At 48.4% G+C, this 22,283-nt stretch overlaps 2 protein-coding genes across 2 annotated transcripts in view; both read right to left on the reverse strand.

Annotated features, from left to right (window-relative positions):
* The window catches only part of man1a2 (mannosidase, alpha, class 1A, member 2), a 29,217-nt gene extending 14,106 nt beyond the window's left edge, over window positions 1-15,111 (reverse strand). Inside the window, exons 1-4 of the mRNA XM_058082545.1 lie at window positions 14,593-15,111; window positions 10,824-11,337; window positions 3,751-4,012; window positions 207-303 (exon numbers count right to left, since the gene is read on the reverse strand). Coding sequence (XP_057938528.1) covers window positions 207-303; window positions 3,751-4,012; window positions 10,824-11,137 — 673 coding nt within the window. The 5' untranslated portion in view covers window positions 11,138-11,337; window positions 14,593-15,111. The remainder of the gene's footprint in view (window positions 1-206; window positions 304-3,750; window positions 4,013-10,823; window positions 11,338-14,592) is intronic.
* Window positions 15,112-17,530: 2,419 nt separating this feature from the next.
* Window positions 17,531-22,275, reverse strand: trim45 (tripartite motif containing 45). The gene is made up of 8 exons (XM_058081767.1): window positions 21,597-22,275; window positions 20,779-21,067; window positions 20,556-20,701; window positions 20,165-20,481; window positions 19,962-20,091; window positions 19,772-19,886; window positions 19,572-19,698; window positions 17,531-18,745 (listed from the first exon to the last, which is right to left on the reverse strand). Exons 1-8 carry the CDS (start codon window positions 22,055-22,057, stop codon window positions 18,591-18,593), a joined length of 1,740 nt encoding a protein of 579 aa, XP_057937750.1. The 5' UTR covers window positions 22,058-22,275; the 3' UTR covers window positions 17,531-18,590.
* Between the last annotated feature and the right edge of the window lie 8 nt (window positions 22,276-22,283).

Here is a 22,283-nt window from a genome sequence, read left to right on the forward strand (position 1 = left end):
GTTGTGAAACCTGTGCATGACTCAGCTGTAGCATCTTTACAGGACTAGCAAAAATAATAATAATAATAATAATAATAACAGTCCTATTCCTTGCCACTTTGTCATTTGTTGTGATCTGGATTCTGGCCCATTAATGTGGGCCATTTGTGTTTCATTCATTGGTCATATTAGTGAAAATATTGGTGAAAAATCCTTGTAGGGCTTACCAAAGATATTTGTAGAATGTCCTTTCTTGGCCAGGGGCTTCAGCTCGTTGTGACCCCAGCCGTACTGCCGGTAGCTGTCCCACGCGTGCTTGGTCATCTGCAAAGCGACAAAGCACATTACGGCGGCATCGTGAGACCCAGGACGAGTGTCCGCGTCTCCTCGGCAACTCCCTCCCTCCTTCCCTCCCTCCCTCCCTCCTCGGAGACGGCAGACAGCCAAGCTAATGAAGACAAAGGCCGGCGGACTCGTGGTGTTCTTGGCCTCCGTGATGGCCAGCCTTCACACACACACACAGGGGTGCACGTCATAAATCAAAGTAATAGAATCCGTGACGTGGACACATTATTACCTACCATCTATGTCGCCCGGATCTTTGATCAAATTTTAATTAGCCCGCATGCCAAGGACAAGGACGACTGCGCTGAACAACTTATTTAGGACCTTGGAATACTAATTGGGCCCTTGCCAGGGGAAGGAAAGGCTGACTCTCACGGTGACCTCTTACAATCAGTGCATAGTAAAAAGTCAGAATGAGCAAAAGAAAGTCGCCCCAGTCCAAAATGTGTCATGGAAAGGAAAAAAAAAAACCTACATCGCACTGGAGTAGGCTTGTCAAGATAACCAATGAATCAATTAATCGTACAATAAGTCGATCATGGGGCTGCGCGGCGATCGAGTGGTTAGCGCGCAGACCTCACAACTAGGAGATGCGATCAATCCCACCTTCGGCCATCTCTGTGTGGAGTTTGCATGTTCTCCCCGTGCATGCGTAGGTTTCCTCCCCCATTCCAAAAACAATGTGAGTGTGAATGGTTGTTTGTCTATATGTGCCCTGGGATTGGCTGACCAAACAGGCTGGATGACAAGAGAGTTCACTCTGAGCACCCGAGCACGTTGGTTCAATAGCAGAATGAACGCAGCGATTACGGGGCAAGGAGTGAACGCGCAGTCATTGGAATTCGGCGCTAACACCAAGGACGGCGTGTCGCCCTGTCGTTGATGAACAGCGAGTCAGCCGCCGTCGCCGCCGCGCTTTAACGCGAGTTGCCAGCGAGACGTCTAACGGCGCCGTGACTTATCTTATCACGCATACACGATTACAATGCACAGACACGGACCGGCGTCAGGCGGTGAAATATTCATAAAGGAGCCGGCAGCTTAGAGCAAGGTCGTTACACCCCCCCCCCCCCCCCCTTTCAGGAAAGCAAATAAATAAATAAATGGATGATTAGAGACCTCCTGACATGAAATAACACCCCATAGTCACCTTTACACTCCTATTACCCAATATGGCTGACATTGGAAAAATTGGGGATGACATTCGTTACGGTCTTGAAAATAACGGTTGGTATTTGTTACCGGCTAGCAATGAGACCATCGTCCCTACGGCGGCCCTATAAGAAAGGCACATTGCCATCGACGTATCAGCCATGGATGCAGAGTGAAGAAAGGTTCTCCTCCCATTCTGTGTGGAAGTGGTAAGTTTGTGGCTTCTTACTTCTCAAGTTCAGAAGAAATACATTGGAGTTTTACTGGTTCGGCCACTAGCTAGCAAGTCACCGTAGCACACATTTTGCAATCCAGAGTAAACAAGGACTGTAAAGGCAACTATAGGGGTGTTATTTCAAGTCTGCGGGACTCTAATAATGCTAAAAGCTATATTTAGAAAGTCATTGACTGGTTTTCTATCCTCTAACTGCAAAAATGGCGGCCGGGTGTGGAAGCGAATGTTTATATGGTTTATATGTTTATATGGTTCATGTTTTAAAAACCATGAAACCTATTCACCCAGAAGCCACGCTGTTGTCATTCGTATTGGGTTTCCTTGGCGACCATGTGATTATGCCGTAGCACCAATAATGTCACATGGTGTTGGATGCCCATTCTGGACTATGACAAAGTGCTCTCGGTTTTTATCTGTCATGCTAGTGAGAATTGCCTCAGCTTTGAAATCATTTGCCATGGTGAGCGCGGGTATAAAATGAGCAATAAGTCTAAACTGCAGGAAAACCAAAAGACCATAAAGGTGAGTTATGAGCGGGAACGTCATCTGCAGATATTCCAGCGTGCGCCCGGAGAACGCCTCCATGTCTCCTTACGGTACCATACGTCTAGATAGCGGCACCATTTAGATCACACTTAAGGAGGCCCTGCTTCGGCCCATCGATTTATCCGCCCTTTACGGCCATGCTCCATTGATCTGCCAGGGAAACGCACGTCTTCACTCGCTCCGGCGGCAGCCGCAAATCTGCGGTCGTTTGCGCTTGGCTCGGCGGCCACGACCGTCAGCTCGAGCAGGAAGCCGAGCCAAACGGTTGTCTTCTCTCTTTTCCCCATCAGCGGCGAGCGCAGCCATCAATCCAAGGCAGCCTGCGTCATTCCTAGCATCAATGCTGTTACGGAGGTAATAATGATGGGAATTTAGAACGACTTAAAGATGGCTTGAATGCTGAGACACGGGCCGATGCATACAAGCCTCCCTGGACCGCAAAGTCTCGTGTGCTTAACTGGCAGTGCGACGCCGTGTGAGCAGGAAGTAGCCTTCAGCGCTCTCTCAATGGTTATTACAAAAGGGACATTTGGAGGCGGAGGTAGGCCCCCGTGCGAGCCGCTCGTGTTCGAGAGACAATCGCGTGATATGAGGGAATTATGCATGGAGTGAAGTTGGCCGCTGACACGAGATAGCGCCATCTGTATTTTGCGTCGTGGCCGTGGTCTTCAACGGAAGCTGGCAACAAGACGGAGGAGACGACTCCAATGTAGTCACGGCTCCTTATTTCTTTAGTCAAAATTCAATTCAGGGCCTTCCAAATAACCTTTGTAAGCACGTACTCGTGTGATGCTTCTTCAAGTGCATCCATCACTGGTCAACCTCATCAACATGAAGACGCCGATCCAGGCGGGGCGAGAGAACAAGCCCTCAAGCTGCTATGTCGTTTGTGGGCGAATGCTTACAAAAAACAATGACAGGGATATCAAGTGGAAGTCACTGCATGGACACAGATGACCGCAGCGAATATTTCCAAAATTCCAATCAAATCCGATGACCTTCAATTGTCGTTGCAAGCAGGAAGTCAAATTGCAACTCAAATTCACATTGAAGGAAGCAGTAAAAGTGACCATAGGGGTGTTAGTTCATGTCTGCGAGGCTCTAATAAGGTTCAAATTGCTATGCTCCAACTCGAATTCATTCCGTTTATCAATAGTAGATCTGACATTGTTAAAACTGACTAATTATTTAATTAGCCATGATAAACAAGAGACTATGTTAGGCATTGTTTTGCCAAAATTTAGCATCTCAACAGGAGGCTGCCCACAGCCACAGCTGTTAACGACAATGTTTTTGGCCTGCCGCTAATTAGAGAGCCGATACAATTATAGTCGGGATAATCCGGGATGAAATGGGAGTGTCATGCGGTCTGCACCAACAGAAACCAGCACTAAAATATGGCTGACTACTAAGAAAGGGCTTCAGGGCAGACTAAATCTCTGACTCATTGAAGTAACGCAAGAGTTGCATCACGGACCAAGCAAGCGCCTCACCTCTCGAATCTTGTCGCGTTTCTCCTTGACGTCGGGCTCCAGGGGCTCGCCGTCTCCGACGCCCACCACCTTGGGCATGGGCACGGGCGGCAGAGGCTTCGGCCCCGGCTCCTTCTTCTTCAGGTCCTCCACCACCTTACTCTTCTCCGTCTGGATCTCGGCCTGGATCTCCTCACGCGACTTCCGCAGCTTCTCTTTGGCCTCCTGCAGCGCTCGCTCGTGGTCCGCGCGGATCTTGTTCCGGAGGCTCTCCTCATCCTCCCTGTGCCGGGCAGAAGGAGACCGAGTTTAGACGATTCCGGCCCAACATGTTAACAAACATGACCTCTGGTTTAGCCAACCGGAGTCTCCACTGTCGTCTGCAGAGATTTAGGACTGCACTACACCGCGCTGGAAGCCATGTGGGAGGTTTTTATTTTGATCAAACAAACGTTTTGCATGTGAAGCAGCAAATTAGGCGCCGACAATAAAAGCGGGGCAAATTAAGCCCGAAAATGATTTTTAATCTGCCTGTGAATGGCCACGACTGCTCCGCGTTGCAGGTACGCTGTACAGAGGAGCTTCACGGAAGCGACTTCGGCGTGGAAATTGCGTGCTGCGTAAATACGGACGCGCTTGAATCCCACACCTCCCCTACAGTATGTGTTCATGTTTGCGCTCGGGGGCTGTCATTAGGCTTCCCCCAGTGACCGCAATCTTGCAATTTGTGCGTCTGAATGGTTTGTGCATCTCTGCTTGCCACGCACTGCCCTCAGCAGCATGCATTTAAATGTGATATTTAGATGGCAGATGACTGCTAATGTGTGTGTGTGGGGGGGGGGGGGGTGGAGAGAGACAGAGGGAGATGGAGGGAGAGAGAGAGACAGAGAGAGACAGAGAGAGACAGACAGGGGGCGACAGAGCGAGGGAGAGAGATAGAGAGAGACAGAAGGAGAGAGACAAAGAGAGAGAGGGAGAGAGAGAGAGAGAGAGGGAGAGAAACAGATACTGAGAGAGAGGGAGAGAGATAGAGAGAGACAGAGAGAAAGGGAGACAGAGGAAGAAGGGGAGAGAGAGAGAAACAGAGACAGAGAGAGAGAGATGGAGAGAGACAGAGGGAGAGAGAGAGGGGTGGAGAGAGAGACAGAGAGAGAGGGAGAGAGATAGAGAGACAGACAGGGGGCGACAGAGCGAGGGAGAGAGATAGAGAGAGACAGAAGGAGAGAGACAAAGAGAGAGAGGGAGAGAGGGGGATAGAGAGAGAGAGAGAGAGAGAGAGAGGGAGAGAAACAGATACCGAGAGAGAGGGAGAGAGATAGAGAGAGACAGAGAGACAGGGAGACAGAAGAAGAGGGGGAGAGAGAGAGAGAAACAGAGACAGAGAGAGAGAGAGAGAGAGATGGAGAGAGACAGAGGGAGAGAGAGAGGGGTGGAGAGAGAGACAGAGAGAGAGGGAGAGAGATAGAGAGAGACAGAGACGGGGGAGAGAGAGAGAGAGACAGAGAGAGTGAGGCAGAGAGAGAGAGAGAGAGAGAGAGAGAGAGAAATGGAGAGAAAGGGAGATAGAGCGAGAGAGAGAGAGAGCTAGATCCAAGACAGCTTGCAGGAAAACAACAATAAAGACTATGAGTTGTTAATAGCTGCTGATTGTGATGCACATGATGCCCGGTCAGCAGGTTGTCATGGAAACAGCCCCGCCATCATGCAAATGACCCAAAAAGTGTCAAAGCACCACCAACTGGTAGAGTAGCACCTGTCCCACCCTTTCCAGGACGTCTGCCATAACCCAGCATCACCTGGGCGGCCATACAGATCATATCCATGTTCTCCTATCTTTGTTCTCCTGTCGTTGTTCCACATGATGTCAACGACGACGCCCACACGTGGTTAGGGATGGCTTTAGTAATGTCATACGTGATTAAAAGACGCCGGAGCGTGGGCCGGAGCTTTTTGTGCATCAATGTAAACATCCTCCTCCTCATCCCAACGCGTGGCGCCAACGAGGGATGGCAACGAGGGGCCGTGTAATCCATCTATGACTGAGGACCTCCATAACATTTAACTTCATCTCCTAAACTGGATACCGAAAATCATGTCATGTCAGACGGCTAAATATTCATTGTCCATCACTCCCGTGCCTTGCTCACAAGTGCTGAAATTGAAAACCCGTAACAAGCCAGCACTAGCCACGTAGCCATGACAACACACATAGCTAGGACTGCCCAATGTCTTCATTTGAGCAACAAAAAGAAAGGCAGGTGTGTGAATGGAATGGGAAATGCTATGCTATAATCCTCATCATATTACAAGTTAACTCATGAAAATTGTACAATTTCTCTCATTAGAGTACGACGTCATCCTCGTAAAATTGCAGCTGTTTGTTTTCCATTTCTGCTGGGGGGGGGGGGGGGGGGGTCAGGTATTTCAACTTTGGTCTTGTACATTTGCTTTTTGTTGTTATGAATGTATTACCCTAATATTTTGCCATGTTTTCCGCAACCCAATATTCCGAAAATTACATAGATTGGTTTGCCTCTTATAATATTACAGCTTTTTTATGGCTGACATTGGAAAAATTGGGAATGACATTCGTTACGGTCTTGAAAATAACGGTTGGTATTTGTTGGGAGAATTACCGGCTAGCAATGAGACCATCGTCCCTACGGCGGCCCTGTAAGAAAGGCACATTGCCATCGACGTATCAGCCATGGATGCAGAGTGAAGAAAGGTTCTCCTCCCATTCTGTGTGGAAGTGGTAAGTTTGTGGCTTCTTACTTCTCAAGTTCAGAAGAAATACATTGGAGTTTTACTGGTTCAATTGCCCAATTGAACAAAAAAAAAAAAAAGCCCGACACCTTGCTAGCTAGCTAGCTTGCTAATGCAACAAGAAAAAAAAAACATCCACCCTCAGCAAACGCTGTGCTCCGTTTTCATTGGCCAATTCCAGGATTCCATCCAGGAACGCTAGCTTCATTAGCAGCAGATGCTTGCGTTCATGTGCTTTATTTATATTGGCGATGAAGGTGCACTAAGGTGACGGATGGCCGACACGCGCGTTATTAACTTGTGGGGATATTTTCCCTGCAGGAAATGTCACCAGCTGCGGTAGATTTGTGCTAATACGGCGAGGATTCCAGACGCAGACCTGGATCCAATCGCCACCTGCTGACGCGCGGACAAAGGCCTCCCACCGCGTCGAGGAAAACATCAAAGCATGTCAGAAGTCACCGCAAGGACGCTGAGTTTTCATTCCACCTACAATGCTTTGGTAGGCCACCAAAATGCAGTCCGGTACAGGATGGCTTGAAGGAGCAAACAAAGCGTTTGCAGCGAGGCCGGGTGACAGACAACAACACCGGAGTGTTGCCTCCTCTCCAGGGCTGGAGCCAAGGAGCTCCCCTGGGAACAGTCGCCCTAAGACAGGAGGGATGTGGACACGTCCTTCTTGCTGTCGCCTATAAATGAAAAGATGCGGCTTGTGTTCCGAAAGGACAAATCTTGCAGAGCTCACGTCCTTATCTCATGTCTTGTCTCTAACGACCTGTCCTTTTCTTCTCCAATGCATGTCCAATAAATAACGTCAACATCATTTCCATCCATTAGGCGTCTGCGGGCCTACACGTTCATGAGCAAGCTGGAGTGCCTGCTGATAAATTGTCCTTCCCTCAGTCCTGTGATCCATAATCGACACCACAAGCAGCAAGTAGCATCACTTTAATATGACACTACAGGAAGTGCTGCTAAAACTACACAAACAGCAGAGGTGCTGCTCCTTCATTAGCAGCCTTGCCCAGACTGCTGTCTTGCAGGCGCTCCTGCGCGCTGACTGCACTTGACGTTCGGCTCGTGTCAAAGAGCTTCCCTCGCACGGCTGACGACGGCACGAGCTCGTCACGCTCCTCCGGCCACGCGTGACGCCATGCGGGAGCGTGCACCGCCCGAGATTTATGTCGACTCGTTGCAGATGAAGCAACAAAATGATAGCTAAGATCACGATAAACGTGATAAGTACGAACGCTTCGGGCCTTCGGGGAGGAGGGGGTGGGATTTATGGCCGGCCAGGCAGTTACAGCGACGCTAACAATAACTGGCAAAGCAGTAACGGCTGACACCAGGCTGTTTGGATCCACACTCGCGCTCGCTGTGGGAAAAGTGTGGAACGCTTACTTACTGAGGGATTACTTCACCCCAAGGAACCAAAAATGACAACCTCTATGAAAGCGACAGACGGGAACCTGACTAGCCTGCACAAAAGGGAAGTACAAAGCTCCTGAAGGCTCCGTTTCACAAGCATTAGCATGACGGCGTGTCTTAGCAATACACAAAGTCAGTCAGTCAGCGTACGGCTTGTATGACAACACACAGCCACTATCGGTGCTTCCCATAGCTTCGTTTATTTGTGGTGGCCCGTCACAAATAATAATAATAATAATAATAATACATCAACACATTATAACGGGACTATACTATATGTGAATGCAGCATGCTGTCCCACCTCCATAGAGCAGATGGCATAATCACTCTGCTTCTTAACACGACTGCTCTTCCAGAGAATAAGAAGACGTAGCAAGAGGGACCAATCTAGCAACTTTCCAGCGGCTATATTTTGTCACTATTCTGTTCTCTGGTCTTATTGGACACTTTTGGAGACCAAATTCTGATTAAAAAAAATTTAAACATAAATTTTTCTACGCAAACTGAGGGTTTTGTACTTAAAACTAAGCTTTTACAAAAGTACTTCTGCTTGTTGCCAACAGATGACGTAACAATGATGTAGATACAGTAGGCAGAATTGAACGTGTGCAACGGTAAACAATCAATGACTTATTGCGGGAATAAGAGTAAGCATACGCCGGTGTAAGAGTAGACATACGCCCACTTTAGCTTGACTTTGATGAACAAAGTCGCCATTATGGGCTTCGGAAAACGCAACTGCTGCCGTTTTGCGCTCTAAAACGAACGGCCACGGCGATCCCGCCAACTGCGGTGATTTGGGACAAGACCCCGTCGGACCTCTAGCCGGCACTGTAGCGATAATCTACACCTACTACTTTTTATTCCACTTTCACTTTCATATTCAATAACGTTTGCTGACAACGCTACTTGGCTAGCTAGCCACATGAACACGACGTTACTGCTGTATCCCACATGAGGAAATGACATCATCCGCGCTTCTGATTGGTTACAACTGTCGACTGTTGACGGCAAACGGCTGCAGCGCCCCCTTTACTTGGGCTGGCACATGACAGGCTTGGAGGCTTTTTTGGACGCTGAAGACAATATCTCAGCACGGCTGCTGTGACGTCATCTAGCGCCCCGTGAGACGATGCTGTTGTGACCAATGACCTTAAAGGCACCATCAGCTTTTACTATGAAAAGCAGTTTTCCGTACTACTAGAATGTATGAGCAGGCTGTAGGATGATACCAAGGAAGAAGCTACCGCCTGTGACGTGAGGACCGATGGCTTTTGGGCTGAATAATTGAAAGGTTAAGGCGAGGTGGGAATAGTCTACTCCGACTCTGCTCTCCTGTCCTCTCCTTCGGCATCGTCATTAGATGTGCCACATCTTTCCCACACAAAGGCGAGAGATGGTTATTTCTTGTGAGCGTACGTAGAAAAGACGAGGAAATAGCCTGGGGTGGGACGGCGATGGAGATAGTGGGACCTCTCAGAGGGTTGTCGCTCTCTTTCCCGGAGCCGTTTGAAATGTTGCTGAGGGAATTCTATCACCGGTAATTAAGTCAGCCGGTAAATGAAGACAGTCTTTGTCCAGCCAGTCCTCACACTAAGTGGCTGTTGCTCGCTAAATTAGAGCTGCTAAAAGCGTCCCCACATGTGAAGAAGGCTGCGGTACCGCCCCAGGACCGGGGGTCGGCAACCTTTACTGGCAAAACACACATTTGCACCCCCCTTCTTCTTGAGAAAAATAGTCTGGAAATTCAAAACGTTCCCTCCCTCGCTACCTGAAACGTGCAGCAGAGTGAATTGGCAGCCTGTTGCTTTTAGCTGGCTGGCTAACGCTGCCCGACTTATCAATCAATGGACTTCCGTGGGCGCCAGCGGGAGCCATGACTACTTTACAGTGCTTATATATATATATATATATACAGTCATGGACAAATGATTAGACCGCTCTCGGTTCTTCAGTTTAGTCAACCGTTTGAAAGTTACCTTTATTTGGACGTATATACCACTTCCTGTTTTTGGTAGTACAACGCTATAGCTATGGATGGAAGAACTGAAGTGATTTGGTCATTAGGAAAACCATGGAAGCTCGGCTCTTGAATTCTAGGAGCTATTTGTCCAAGGAATGTACCGTTAGAACATTTAGTAAAGCCCCCCCTGGTCACCGTGGCGGGTTTTCACTTAATCACAAAATCATCATCAAACGTACTCGTTTGCTCACATGACGCCACGCTCCGTCTCCTTTCTGCTCCGCCTCCTTGCGCCATGAGGCGTTCAGGCGCACTTGTAAATGAGAGGGTTAGGCGCTAATTGCGTTTTGTTTTTGTTCACGTGCACCCATGGCGATTTGGTAAGCTAGGTTAAAGAGGATGTTTAAAGAGGACCTAACAGGATATTCTCACTGTTCTATAAGACAGCGTGTTCACTCTTTGACCAGCAGGGGGTGCTGGAATGTTTGTATCCTTTGGGGCTACCGTAGAAGAAGACTTGTTACGTCACGGTTGTCTTTCTGGAGGGAATACAACAACTGAATAAGCGTGTTGTTTATTCTGGATTAACACTAATGCTCCTTTCATACGAAGTACCGGAAAGTCGTATGAGTCGTATGGACCAGGAGGCTCCCGTCATGAAGAGGATCTTTGACCTTTGTATTTTTTGCAGTAGGTTGTTAAAACAGCAAAGCGCTCCTGTCACGTTGAGGCCCTTTGACTAGAAGTATTGCAGGAATGGCCACATCCCAAAACGTGATGCAACACCTACGCAGTGGAGCTGGAGATACCAAGCGCCACAAAGGGGGGAGGTGTTGTCCTGCAGGACTGCTAGATAAACCAGGCCACGCCCGTGTCAGCTTACGAGGTGTGTTGTGTTACGTCGTGGCTGAAAGCGCCAAAAGGCCAGAGTGGTTACCTGTGTCTGTGCTCGTCGTGTCCCCCCTGCCCGTGTATGACCACCTGCCCCGAGGCGTGCTTGCCCTCCTTGGGCGAGTCGATGTGCGGGATGAGCACGTCCTCCAAGCCCAGGTCGAAGCGCTTGTGTTTGGAGTTGTCAGGCAGGAAGAAGAAGGCGCCGAAGCACAGCGTGATGAAGGCACTGAGGATGAGAAGGAGGATGAACTTCTCAGAGAGCCTCAAGGTGGCTCGGTGGTGCGGGAAGGAGGAGGCGCCCGGCGAAAGCGTGGGTATCCGGCGGCCCGACAGCGGCAGGAGCGCCGGCGTGGTCATGGCGAGGCTGCTGGGGGCGGGCTAGCGGTTGACGGCGGATGAGGGGGGCGGCGGAGCACCGCGGGTGTGGTTTGTGGCGGCGTGCTGCAGCTGGAGGGCTTTATTATCTCATGCTTGTGATGAGGACGCCGAAAAGCAACAGAGGCAGGGATACCTCAGCGGAGGAGCGGCTGGTCAACCTGGGAGGAGTCATGGCCGTCCTGCAGGAACGACACATAACACGGCCAAGCGTTAGCTTGAACCGACACAATGAAACCACCGTGGCAAGAAAAAATATATAATTTTATACACAATCAGTCCTGAAACTAAAATGGGTAGTACAAAAGTTATTAGTGTAGGAAAAGGTTTTAATCTGACACTACATAATAAATAAATCTTACTTGGTGGTAAAGTGGTACTGACAAAGGAAACACACCAGCTAGTCCAGGGGTGGGCAAACTACGGCCCGGGGGCCACATGCGGCCCACTAAGCGTTTGAATCCGGCCCGCCAGTTGCTTTCTATGGTAATGGTCATGGTTTTATTTCATATGACCATGCATCAGATTACAATTGAATGCATCACATAATCAATTCCCAGTTCCACATGTCCAAAAGGAGTAGGAAGAAGCAAAGCTTATTAAATCCTACCCCTCCATCTGGTACTTTTACAATCACTAACTCTTACATTTGTTCACTTCCTGCTTTCCATAATACAGTTTAAGGGTTTTTTTGTTGTTTTTTTTAATAATGTACCTCGTACAGAAGTGATGTGACTCTACAATGACATAATAATTTGATCACTTCCTGCTTTCCTAATATGGTGTAAGGGTTTTTTTTTGTCACGTACCGAAGTACGAGGTGATATGACCACACCATGGCATAATGGGTACCATAGTAACTGTCAATATAGTGATTTATTGTATTTATTAGTGATTATTTAGCAAACATCAACTGCTTCTAAATATTTCAAATTTTAACAATTTTAACAACAGCTGGCAACATAAGTCAAGTCGGATGTTTGATTCAGAAAAAACAAAACTGTAAAATTAAATTTCGTAATTTGCTGTGGTCTGATAGTGACAGCTGATAGTATGATTTACAGATAAAATTAGACTAATAATTCAATGCGGACTGTCAGAATTATAAGCGTAAAATAGTGTGTATTAAATATATATTCTGCCCCCCGGGACAATTTTGTTAAATCAAAGTGTCCCGCGAGTCAAAAAGTTTGCCCACCCCTGAGCTAGTCTGATGTCATAAGACAGCCTCACCGTCCTTAGCATTTATATGCTAGCGCCCTGCACCAGCGTATAAATCATAATTGTCATATTCATCAGCTTCCGTGTATCACCGTGCCGCCCGCTCATGTTAGTGGAATTATTTTTCCCGGTGGCGGCCTTTCTCGTGTAAGCGGTAAAAGCCGATGCTGAATTACGACGCAAACGTGGTGACAGCCTCACGCCGTAGAGCATACGGCGTACATCAAGAGCAGCATACGCTTCCACCAGTGGCGTCTATCATCATGGGACATATCAGCCATCACGACACTGACCATGCAACCTGAAGCTCAATGGTTATTAGGACCTTCTCTCTTATTAGGTGTTCTCAGCATTATTAGGGACCTCCATAAGTCATGTCATCCATGACATGTTTGGGGTCTACCACTTTTTAGGTCTAGAGAAGGATTTTCTTTCTTAGGTGAATGTCAAAATTACATATTTTTAAGCTATTTTTGGATGACATAATAGACTTCTTGTTCTGAATGGCATGGTTGTATTTCATTAGTTATTATTGGATGACATGATCATATTTTATTAGCTATACATGGATGGCATTATCAGGAGGCAAGGCTAGATGGAGTGGGACAGAGACAGTCGGACAGAGACAGAAGAAAAGTGACAGTCGGACAGAGACGGTAGGACAGAGACAGAAAAAAAGTGACAGCCGGACAGAGACAGTAGGACAGAGACAGAAGAAAAGTGACAGTCAGACAGAGACAGTAGGACAGCGACAGTCGGTCAGAGACAGAACAAAAGTGACAGTAGGACAGAGACAGTCGGTCAGAGACAGAAGAAAAGTGACAGTCAGACAGAGACAGTAGGACAGCGACAGTCGGTCAGAGTCAGAACAAAAGTGACAGTAGGACAGAGACAGTCGGTCAGAGACAGAAGAAAAGTGACAGTCAGACAGAGACGGTAGGACAGAGACAGAAGAAAAGTGACAGTCAGACAGAGACAGTAGGACAGCAACAGTCGGTCAGAGACAGAAGAAAAGTGACAGTAGGACAGAGACAGTCGGTCAGAGACAGAAGAAAAGTGACAGTCAGACAGAGACAGTCGAACTGAGACAGAAGAAAAGTGACAGTCAGACAGAGACGGTAGGACAGAGACAGAAGAAAAGTGACAGTCAGACAGAGACAATCGAAAAGTGACAGTCAGACAGAGACAGTAGGACAGCGACAGTCGGTCAGAGACAATCGAAAAGTGACAGTCAGACAGAGACAGTAGGACAGCAACAGTCGGTCAGAGACAGAAAAAAAGTGACAGTAGGACAGAGACAGTCGGTCAGAGACAGAAGAAAAGTGACAGTCAGACAGAGACGGTAGGACAGAGACAGAAGAAAAGTGACAGTCAGACAGAGACAGTCGAACTGAGACAGAAGAAAAGTGACAGTCAGACAGAGACAGTCGAACTGAGACAGAAGAAACGTGACAGTCAGACAGACAGTAGGACAGACACAGAACAAAAGTGACAGTAGGACAGAGACAGTCGGTCAGAGACAGAAGAAAGGTGACAGTCAGACAGAGACAATCGAAAAGTGACAGTCGGACAGAGACAATCGAAAAGTGACAGTCAGACAGAGACAGTCGCATGGCAGACAAAACAAAGACCTTTGCAGTTCAACCATGCCCCCCCCAAAAAAAAAAGACCCAAAGCCTTTCTGCCTTTTATGACCTGTGACCTAGACTGTAGATTCCTTCAGTGTATTAAGTGTACCTAATGTTTTGTCTTCAAATGATGCCAATTTCCTGCATTGGCATCATTTAGGGCTCGCAGCAAACGTCCGTTAGGGAAATGTTGTCCCAGAAATGCGGGAGGGGGGTGGGGGGTGCAAGGGTGCGAACATTGGCAGAATGTAGAAATCCGGAATCACTGAGGCGCAGCAAGGCAGCCTGGAAGCACCGTGACCGTGCATGCAAAGCTGGAGTCCGCCGGATGGGTGAAGGATGGCCGCGGCCACCATCGTGCCACTTTTAACACGGCGTTGACAAGACACACACACAAACACACACACGTCGTGCAATGAAACGAAGAGGAATGTGGTGAAATTATTTCCATCCAGTGTTTGTGCCTGCCGACGTCTCCATACGACAAGTTCATTCTGCCATTCTGGTGTTTAGCGGATATCGAATGCTAGCTAGTTAGCCCGCTAGCAGGAGACAAGCAATGTCTGGCTGGAAAAAGAAAACACTTACTGGACGGATACTCGACGGGGAACATGGCGTGGGGAGGAAATGATATATCCACCGGGAGGTTTATCTCTATGACATCTTCGTCGTGGGAGTAGAAGGCAAAGGCGGCGCCTCGTAGAGCCACCGTGGACCGATGGGCTGGTTCCGTTAGCCGCTATCGCTAGGCTGCTAATACCAGCCTGCTAATGCTAGGCGGCTAACGCTCGTCTACCAATGATAGCGCTCCACCGACCGAGGCGGTCTTTAGGCGCTGCCGTGCCGCATCACCGTCGCTGTTCTTGGGGGCAAATCCACCTGTGTCCCGGCTCCCGAAGCAGTACCGAGTGGCCGCATCTTGCACGGTTTAGCCTCTTGATGAATACAAAAAAAGCCAACAATGGCTGACTCCGGTGTCTTTTAGAGCCCCGTCCGCGTCACTAGCTCCGAGAAAGATGGGGCGAGGAAGTGGACAGCGTACGGCCGCTATTTGGGATCCCAGCGGCGGACTGATAAGACTGAAGCTCCCCAGCTGCTGCTCAACGTCAGCCGCTGGGTGGGCAGAGCCGAGCCGCGTCAGGGACACTGTGGCAATTCCAATACGGAAAATACACGAAATAAACAAAAACATAATCAGCTCATCATTCCACACCGCTGCATCAAAACAGGCTTTTAAACATAAAACAGAAATTGTTTTCATGGGAAAATATGTTAATGTAAATTCTACAGTTGAACAATTGATGCATACCTTTTTGGGTGTATTCTTACAATTGTACCTCGTTCCCTCCTTCCTAATTGGAACATTTATTTTTAAAAAATAACTTGTTGAAAATCAGAATTATCTTAGGGAAAAGGGTGGTATTACATAGCTAAAGAAATTTATGAGAAAAACGAATAAAGAATAAATAAAAAAGGGTGATGATATTCCATGAATAAAATAAAGACTTATTAAAATATTTAAATAATAAAATATTTTTAAAATATTTATTATTGATGATGTTACTGAAGTCAGCTGGTGTAGGCTCCAGCATCCCTGCCACGCTGGTGAGGAAATGGATGGGTTTACAAACCTTATTTTATCATAGTTACACTTCTTTATTACTGATATTATTTTCTGAATTGGCAAAGGGCAGACGCTACGACACAAAAGTTATAAGCAGTAAGTGTCAAATGTGTGGAGTTTTACTTTACTTTTACCGCCAATGTTATTATTTTATTTCAAAATTGTCTTTTTGAATAAAGAATATTGACAAAACACAAACATGACAGCTCCACCAGAAATGGTAACGTTGCCATTTTCCAAGCGGCGTTCAATGCGGCGTCGAGCGAGAGAAGCACATCATGCTCCTCCGTGTGTTCTTATCAGCATCTCCCGCCTTTATCAGACGCAACAGGAGGTGTGTTGGCAGGAAGGATACACTTCATCATATCAGCGCACACGCCACAGAAAGCCTCCGGTATGATTTGCTCGCGTCTCGTCTCTCGACAGCTTTCCACGCCGGCCTCAACGTGGGCCGTCTGTGGGAGTGAAGGCTGGAATTTGTCTCAAACGTCAACAGTCGCGGCCACACGAGGACACCCACCACAGCGTGCAGGATTGGATTCCGTCTAAGTCCACGTTACAGAGAATGTCGACTTATCAAAGGACACTTCCCAACACATTTGTGACTTCATCTGTTCCAGTGTCAAACTGTGGTCGTCGTAGCAGCATTGAAGTCACATTTAAACATTCTTATCTGTCATGCAAGTGGAAAATAGCTTGAATACATGAGCTGCTAGTCTCAACATTCTGCCATGTTGGGCGGGCAACAACTGCAATCAAGCGTTTGTGCTAACTTGCAATGAGTCTCTTCCAGAATTGTTGTCATTCAGCCACATTGGAGGCTTTTCCAGCATGAAGCTTTTTGAAGGTCATGCCACAGCATCTCAATAGGATTCAGCTCAGGACTTGGACTAGGCCGCTCCAAGGTCTTCATGTGCTTTGGTGGACTTGCTGCTGTCTTTTGGATCATTGTTGCTTTCAGCTTGAGGTCACCGACGTTCTCCTTCATGGCACAATTCATGCTTCCATGTATCACAGCAAAACAGCCCCAGACCATCACACTACCACCACCATGTTTGACTCTTCTTCTACTGAAATGCCAGATGTGATGGGAGACACCTTTCAAGATGTTCAACTTTTGTCTGGTCAGACCAGACTATTTCCCCAAAGGTCACCAAAAAAAGTCGTGAACTCTGACCTCCACTGAGGCAAGTGAGACATGCACCTCTTTGGATTTTGTTGTGGGGTCTTTTGCATCGTCGCTGGGAAGAGTTTGGACACGGTGGTCTTAGTACGAGCTGCTTGCTAAAACACGCCAGTGATGGAGGACACCTCATCCTCGTCATCAGTATTTACCAAGCATGTAATTAGCTGCCAAATAGTGATCCATAAGGAAACAATGGAGCGAGGTATGTTTGCTGAGCGATTATGTGGTCTTTGCTCCCGCTTTGTCTCCGTGGTCTAAGCGCATGCTAAGCTACTCGTGGTGCAAACACATGACTTCCTACAGCGCCGACCTGCATTGGTGTCATTATAACCTTTGGTCAACTACAACAACTTTTTATCAGATTGAGAATGTGTTGTCATGACGACAGGATCAGACCCCTAGACCAGGTGTCCAACCTGCAGCGTCCTTATACATATGGTTAAAATGAACACGCGTTTGTGGTCCTTATACAATATGGCTGCCACCATGGCCCACTCCATCCACGGCATTTTATATTTTATATCTGCCAGTATCCATGGTATTCCCAATGTGTCGAGAGCCCGGGGCGCCTTGTTGTGTCCTTCTTCCCCAAGCATCGCCTCATGTTGCAGTAGGTTCATGCACAGCCTCGCACGTTTGCAAGCGTTGCCATCTGGTGGCGTGAAAAGAAACTGCACGGCCTTCTTTGGGAAGTGTGGACTTCAAGCAGACGAGGAAACCGCAGATTCTAACTTTGTAAGTCCTCCGTGAGTTCGGTAAACAATGAAGTCCGAAGATCAATGGAGTTTATTTTTGTGAACATATTACAAAATGGATCAACAGGAACGGGCGCATGGTAAACGAGCGGTTAGCATGTTGGCCACACAGTAAGGGTTCGATCTCTGTGTGGAGTTTGCATGTCCATAGGCATGAATGTGAGTGTGAATGGTTGTTTGTCTGTATGTGCCCTGTGATTGGCTGGCCACCAGTCCAGGGTGGACCCCGCCTCTCGCCCCAAGACAGCTGGGATAGGCTCCAGCACCCCCCCACCCTAGCTAGCATAGCAATCAACAGGTATCGCATTTGCAAGCTTCCTATTCACGCCGGACTGAAATGCTGTAGCTAGCATGCTAACTGTGTGGGTTAACACCTGGCATCATCGCGCTGTGTGTCAATGTAGGATAATACCATGTCTGAAATGCTAACATGCTGCAAACAGTTAGCATGCTAACACAAAACCACTCTCTATGTAAGCCAACACTAGCAAAATATCGAATATGCTAAATTCAGCATTTTAGTGTATGTTAGCATACTAGCTGTTAGCCTGCTAACACTGCACATTAAAATGCTAAGTTTATACCTTTGAAAATAACAAACAAGCTAACATGATAATTTTTGTGTACCAACAAAGCATAATAATACTTACTGTTTATGTAAGTTTACACATATAAAATACCTTAAATGTTACCATGATAACTTAGTAAACTAGCAATGCTAACATGCTAACTGTTAGCATGTTAACATTGAACATGAAAACTCCATCGATGTAAATTTATACCTTTAAATAGCAAAAATGCTAACACGCTAATGTTTAGCGATACTAAATAAAAACAATCCATATTGTTTATATTCTTGGCACCTGAGGACATCAACGCTAATTTTTCAAGTATTGTTGGCACTTCCAAAGTAACATTTTACCCGACCGCGTGAAGGCTCACTGCCTCGTCTAACTTCCTGCTTCGGTCCCGCCATCGCCCACATTCCCCCCCCGAAAACCTCGCCCATCTATCCGTCCTCTCAGAGCTCGACGGTCCTCACGTGGCTTCCGGCAGGCACGGCCTTCAGGACGCTGGCGGGCAAACACTCGGACTTCTCGGCGGTGCTTCCGCAGCAGGACCAGTGCGGCTTCCCGGGATGACCCTTGTGACTGTGACCGCAGCCTTGAAATCCTCCTGGAGGCAACACAAACATTATTAGTTGCCGGGTAATCAGAATTTCCAGAAGTTCCACAATCAACCGTGATAAGCAAAGCAGGATTCCTTATTTACAAATGGAATATTTTGGTAGTTAGAGCATAGAAAAGCTGTTTAAGACCTTCTAAATATGCTTTTTAACATGATCAGAGCCCTCCAGACATGAAGTAACACCCCTATAGTCGCCAACTTCATAACTTAGTTGACATAAGACATAAATGAAATATAATGTGGACTCACATGTTCCCTGGAAACAAGGAACAGAAAAGATTTATTTGAGGGCGGGACTACTGTACAGTGAATACGTTATAAAATGTCATAAAATAAGAGAAACGATAGTTTGTGATATATTTTGTCAAATTCTTATCTTATCTTCTTTTTATGAAATCTGTATTATTTATTTGTTTGTACGGTGTCTAATAAGACTAAAACTAAAAACAAAACTAAATAAAAACAAAATATAACTAAACTAAATAAAACTAAACTAAATAAAAACAAAATAAATACAAAATAAATTAATATAACAATTTCAGAAAAAAATCTATATAAATATGAACAAAGTCTATTTACAAATAAAACATATTTCAGCATATAATAAATATTCATATTTAAGAAATAACATTTTCTTTGTTGCCATTTTCCAATAAAATCCATGCATTCCTACTTTAAATTCCCATCCCATTCCGAGATAGTATGGCAACAACATGAACTCCCAACTTGATCTGAAGGAGCTACTGGGCGTTGACGTCCTTAATCAGGTTCTAGTGTGTGGATGCAGCAGCAGCATGAGGAGGCTTGAAGGTACCTGGCATGGTTCCTGGACAGCCACAGCGAGCCTCCTTGGCTCCTCCGCTGGAGCAGAAGGAGCAGCAGTGGAACGTGCCCGTGTGGCGCCTCGGCTTCCTGTGCACGCTCAACACGAACGGAGAACCCTGGAGAGACCAGACCAGACCAGTCGATGAACGGACGGACACCACGCCCACGTCCTGTGGAGTCTTCACGAACCTTCACGTGCTGAGCTCTGACACAAACCCACACGGAGTACATCCCCGCCTCCTCGGGAGTGTAGGAAACCTCGTAGGAGCCATCGTTGTGGTCTTCCACCGTGGCCTCCACCGTGCTGGATGGAGATAAGCCAGATCATGGATAGAACTCCAGGCTCGGCTGATGGTCGTTTAGACGTTCACGCGCCCACCAGTTCTTCTTGTCCCTGTGAAGGATGCTGACCAGGACGTGATCGCCCCCCCGGGCCATCGGCTCCCCGGCAGAGTCGCGGCAGACGAGGGTGAAGTGACCCCGCTGACCCTCGCTGGCCCGCCGCAGGCCTGAGGACACACGATGACGGGAGAACCGAGACCACAACGCCACCTGGCGCCCCCACCCCCGACGGGCGCTTACCTTCTCCTTCTGTGATGCACTTGCTGGGGTCCACCGCCTTGAAGTGAACGACACCCACCAGCGGGAAGCCCCCCGCCTCCCCCGCCGCCTCCCCGGCGTCAAAGCGGATGGCGCTGCCGTCGTCGGGGAGGAGGGCCCCCAGGTGGGGGTCTCGGCTTCTCTCTGCCAAGCCGCTCAGCCTCCGCAGAGTCACGGCCTTGGCGCTGAGGATCTCCGCGTCCGAGCCGCAGCTCAGCAGCCTCTCGGCGAAGTCCACGGCGCCGCGCACGTCGCACGCGGCCTGCTGCAGCTGCGCCCTCTGCAGGTGGAGCTGGTTCCTGTCAGACGGCAACAAGGGATGGATGTCAGGGTGGAGTCCGGCGTCCATCTCGTCACAAGCTCGCTACCACACCTGCGTTGTAGGCGGAGCTCCTCCAGGCGGCGCAACAGAGACAGGCAGTGTGCTTCCACCGCGCTGGCGTATCCTCGTGCAAACGCCCTCACCTCATCGGCCGTGGCCTCCACTCTTTGCTGCAAAGCCTGCTGGGAAAGCTCCACCTGGAGAACACGGCAACACAAAAAGAAAGAAGAACGAGGAGGCGTGTCAGCGAGGGCGGAGCCAGACCCGGGATCACCTTCTGCAGGGTCTGCTCCAGAAGCTCCAGGTGCGGTCGCAGCGTGACCGTCACCAACGCCCTGATGCGGTCTCCGTGGCGGTCGATGACCTCGTGAGTGGGGCAGCAGTTGTGCTCGACGTGCAGCGTGGCGGCGCATTCCAGGCACACGGGGAGGTCACATGGCTGGCAGAAGAGGCGGAGCTCCTGGCCGGGATGTTGGGAGCAGAGGACGGGACGACAGAGACGACCTCCGGATTTGAGGTCCTCCAAACGCTGGATGGGGTGAGACGCTGTGCGCCTCTGCCGCCTGTGGACAAACACGGCAACGAATAACAATGCTCCTTTCACAAAGAGGCGGGTCCACCCTGGAGTGGCCAGCCAATCACAGGGCACATATAGACAAACAAGCATTCCCACCCACATTCATACCTATGGACAGGTATTTTGGAGTGGCAAATTAGCCTAGCATGTTTTTGGAATGGGGGAGGAAACCGGAGTACCCGGAGAAAACCCACGCAAGCACGAGAGATACCCCTGTGTGGCCAACATGCTAACCACTCGGCCTGTTCCGTGATATTATCCTGTTAATATAACTGCTTTTCATAAAAACTTCTACTCCCTCTGTAGCGATGTGTTTTCAAAATATAACTATAAACGAGTACACACATTTTATAAATGAGTTAAAAGTAGTTTGGGGCGTGGAATACTGTTATTTATTTAGTTAAAAAAAATGAAAACACTGCAGAGGAATGCGGAAGTAAAAGTCGTACACGCGGAAGCGCGGGAGCCGTAGAGGAAGTAGATGCGGAAGTACAAGAGCCGTAGAAGAAGAGTACCTGTGCGCTTGATAACAGAATTCGCACAAGTTGACGCAGCAGACTTCACAGCGGTTCTCGGCGCACGTCTCGCCGCACAGGTCGCACCCCATCGGGCTGTCGCTCGCCAGCGTCTCCAGGAAGACCTCGTCCAGCGCCAGGTGGTCTGTGCTCAGACCGACCGCCCCCGACGGAGGAAGGTCCACCTCGGAGTCACAGTCGGGACAGAGCACCGTGGTGTTGGCTTTCTCTGCTCTCCCCGCCTCTCCGTCGTCAATCGGGCCGTCCCGGTGACAACCGCGAGCGCCCCTTGAGAACGGCTCCAGCTGGTTGATGCAGTCCAGGCAGAAGGTGTGCAAACATGGCAGGATTCTGGGCTCCCGGTACAAACTTCGACACACCTTACAAACCGCCCTGGGATTCCCCGACGCTTTGTCGTGTTCCCTTATCGAAATTGAGGTCGGCTGTTTTTCGTCGGACATTGTTCGAACCAACAAAAAACAACAAAAACGTGAGGTCCAATTCGGTCCAAAAAGCAGTCACCGTTGAGGGAAAACTTGTGTAATACCGCGAATCGCTAACACTGGGGTTTTTTAGAAGAAAAGAAATAGTTTTCTCAACTTTCCCTCATTAGCTAAATCCCATAGGAATGCCTTCTTCGGTGCGTTCACGGCCCCATTGGGACATCGGATACCTCGGCACCGGCTG

The sequence above is a fragment of the Doryrhamphus excisus genome, chromosome 9 (assembly GCF_030265055.1).
Source record: "Doryrhamphus excisus isolate RoL2022-K1 chromosome 9, RoL_Dexc_1.0, whole genome shotgun sequence".
NCBI classification, from domain to species: domain Eukaryota; kingdom Metazoa; phylum Chordata; class Actinopteri; order Syngnathiformes; family Syngnathidae; genus Doryrhamphus; species Doryrhamphus excisus.

Coding starts and splice junctions, on each gene's coding strand:
- trim45 (XM_058081767.1), bottom strand. CDS start 22,057: ATGTCCGACGAAAAACAGCCGACCTCAATTTCGATAAGGGAACACGAC. Junction 21,068..21,596: donor TTCTGTTATCAAGCGCACAG/GTACTCTTCTTC, acceptor GTTTGTCCACAG/GCGGCAGAGGCGCACAGCGT. Junction 19,887..19,961: donor CACAGGGACAAGAAGAACTG/GTGGGCGCGTGA, acceptor ATCTCCATCCAG/CACGGTGGAGGCCACGGTGG.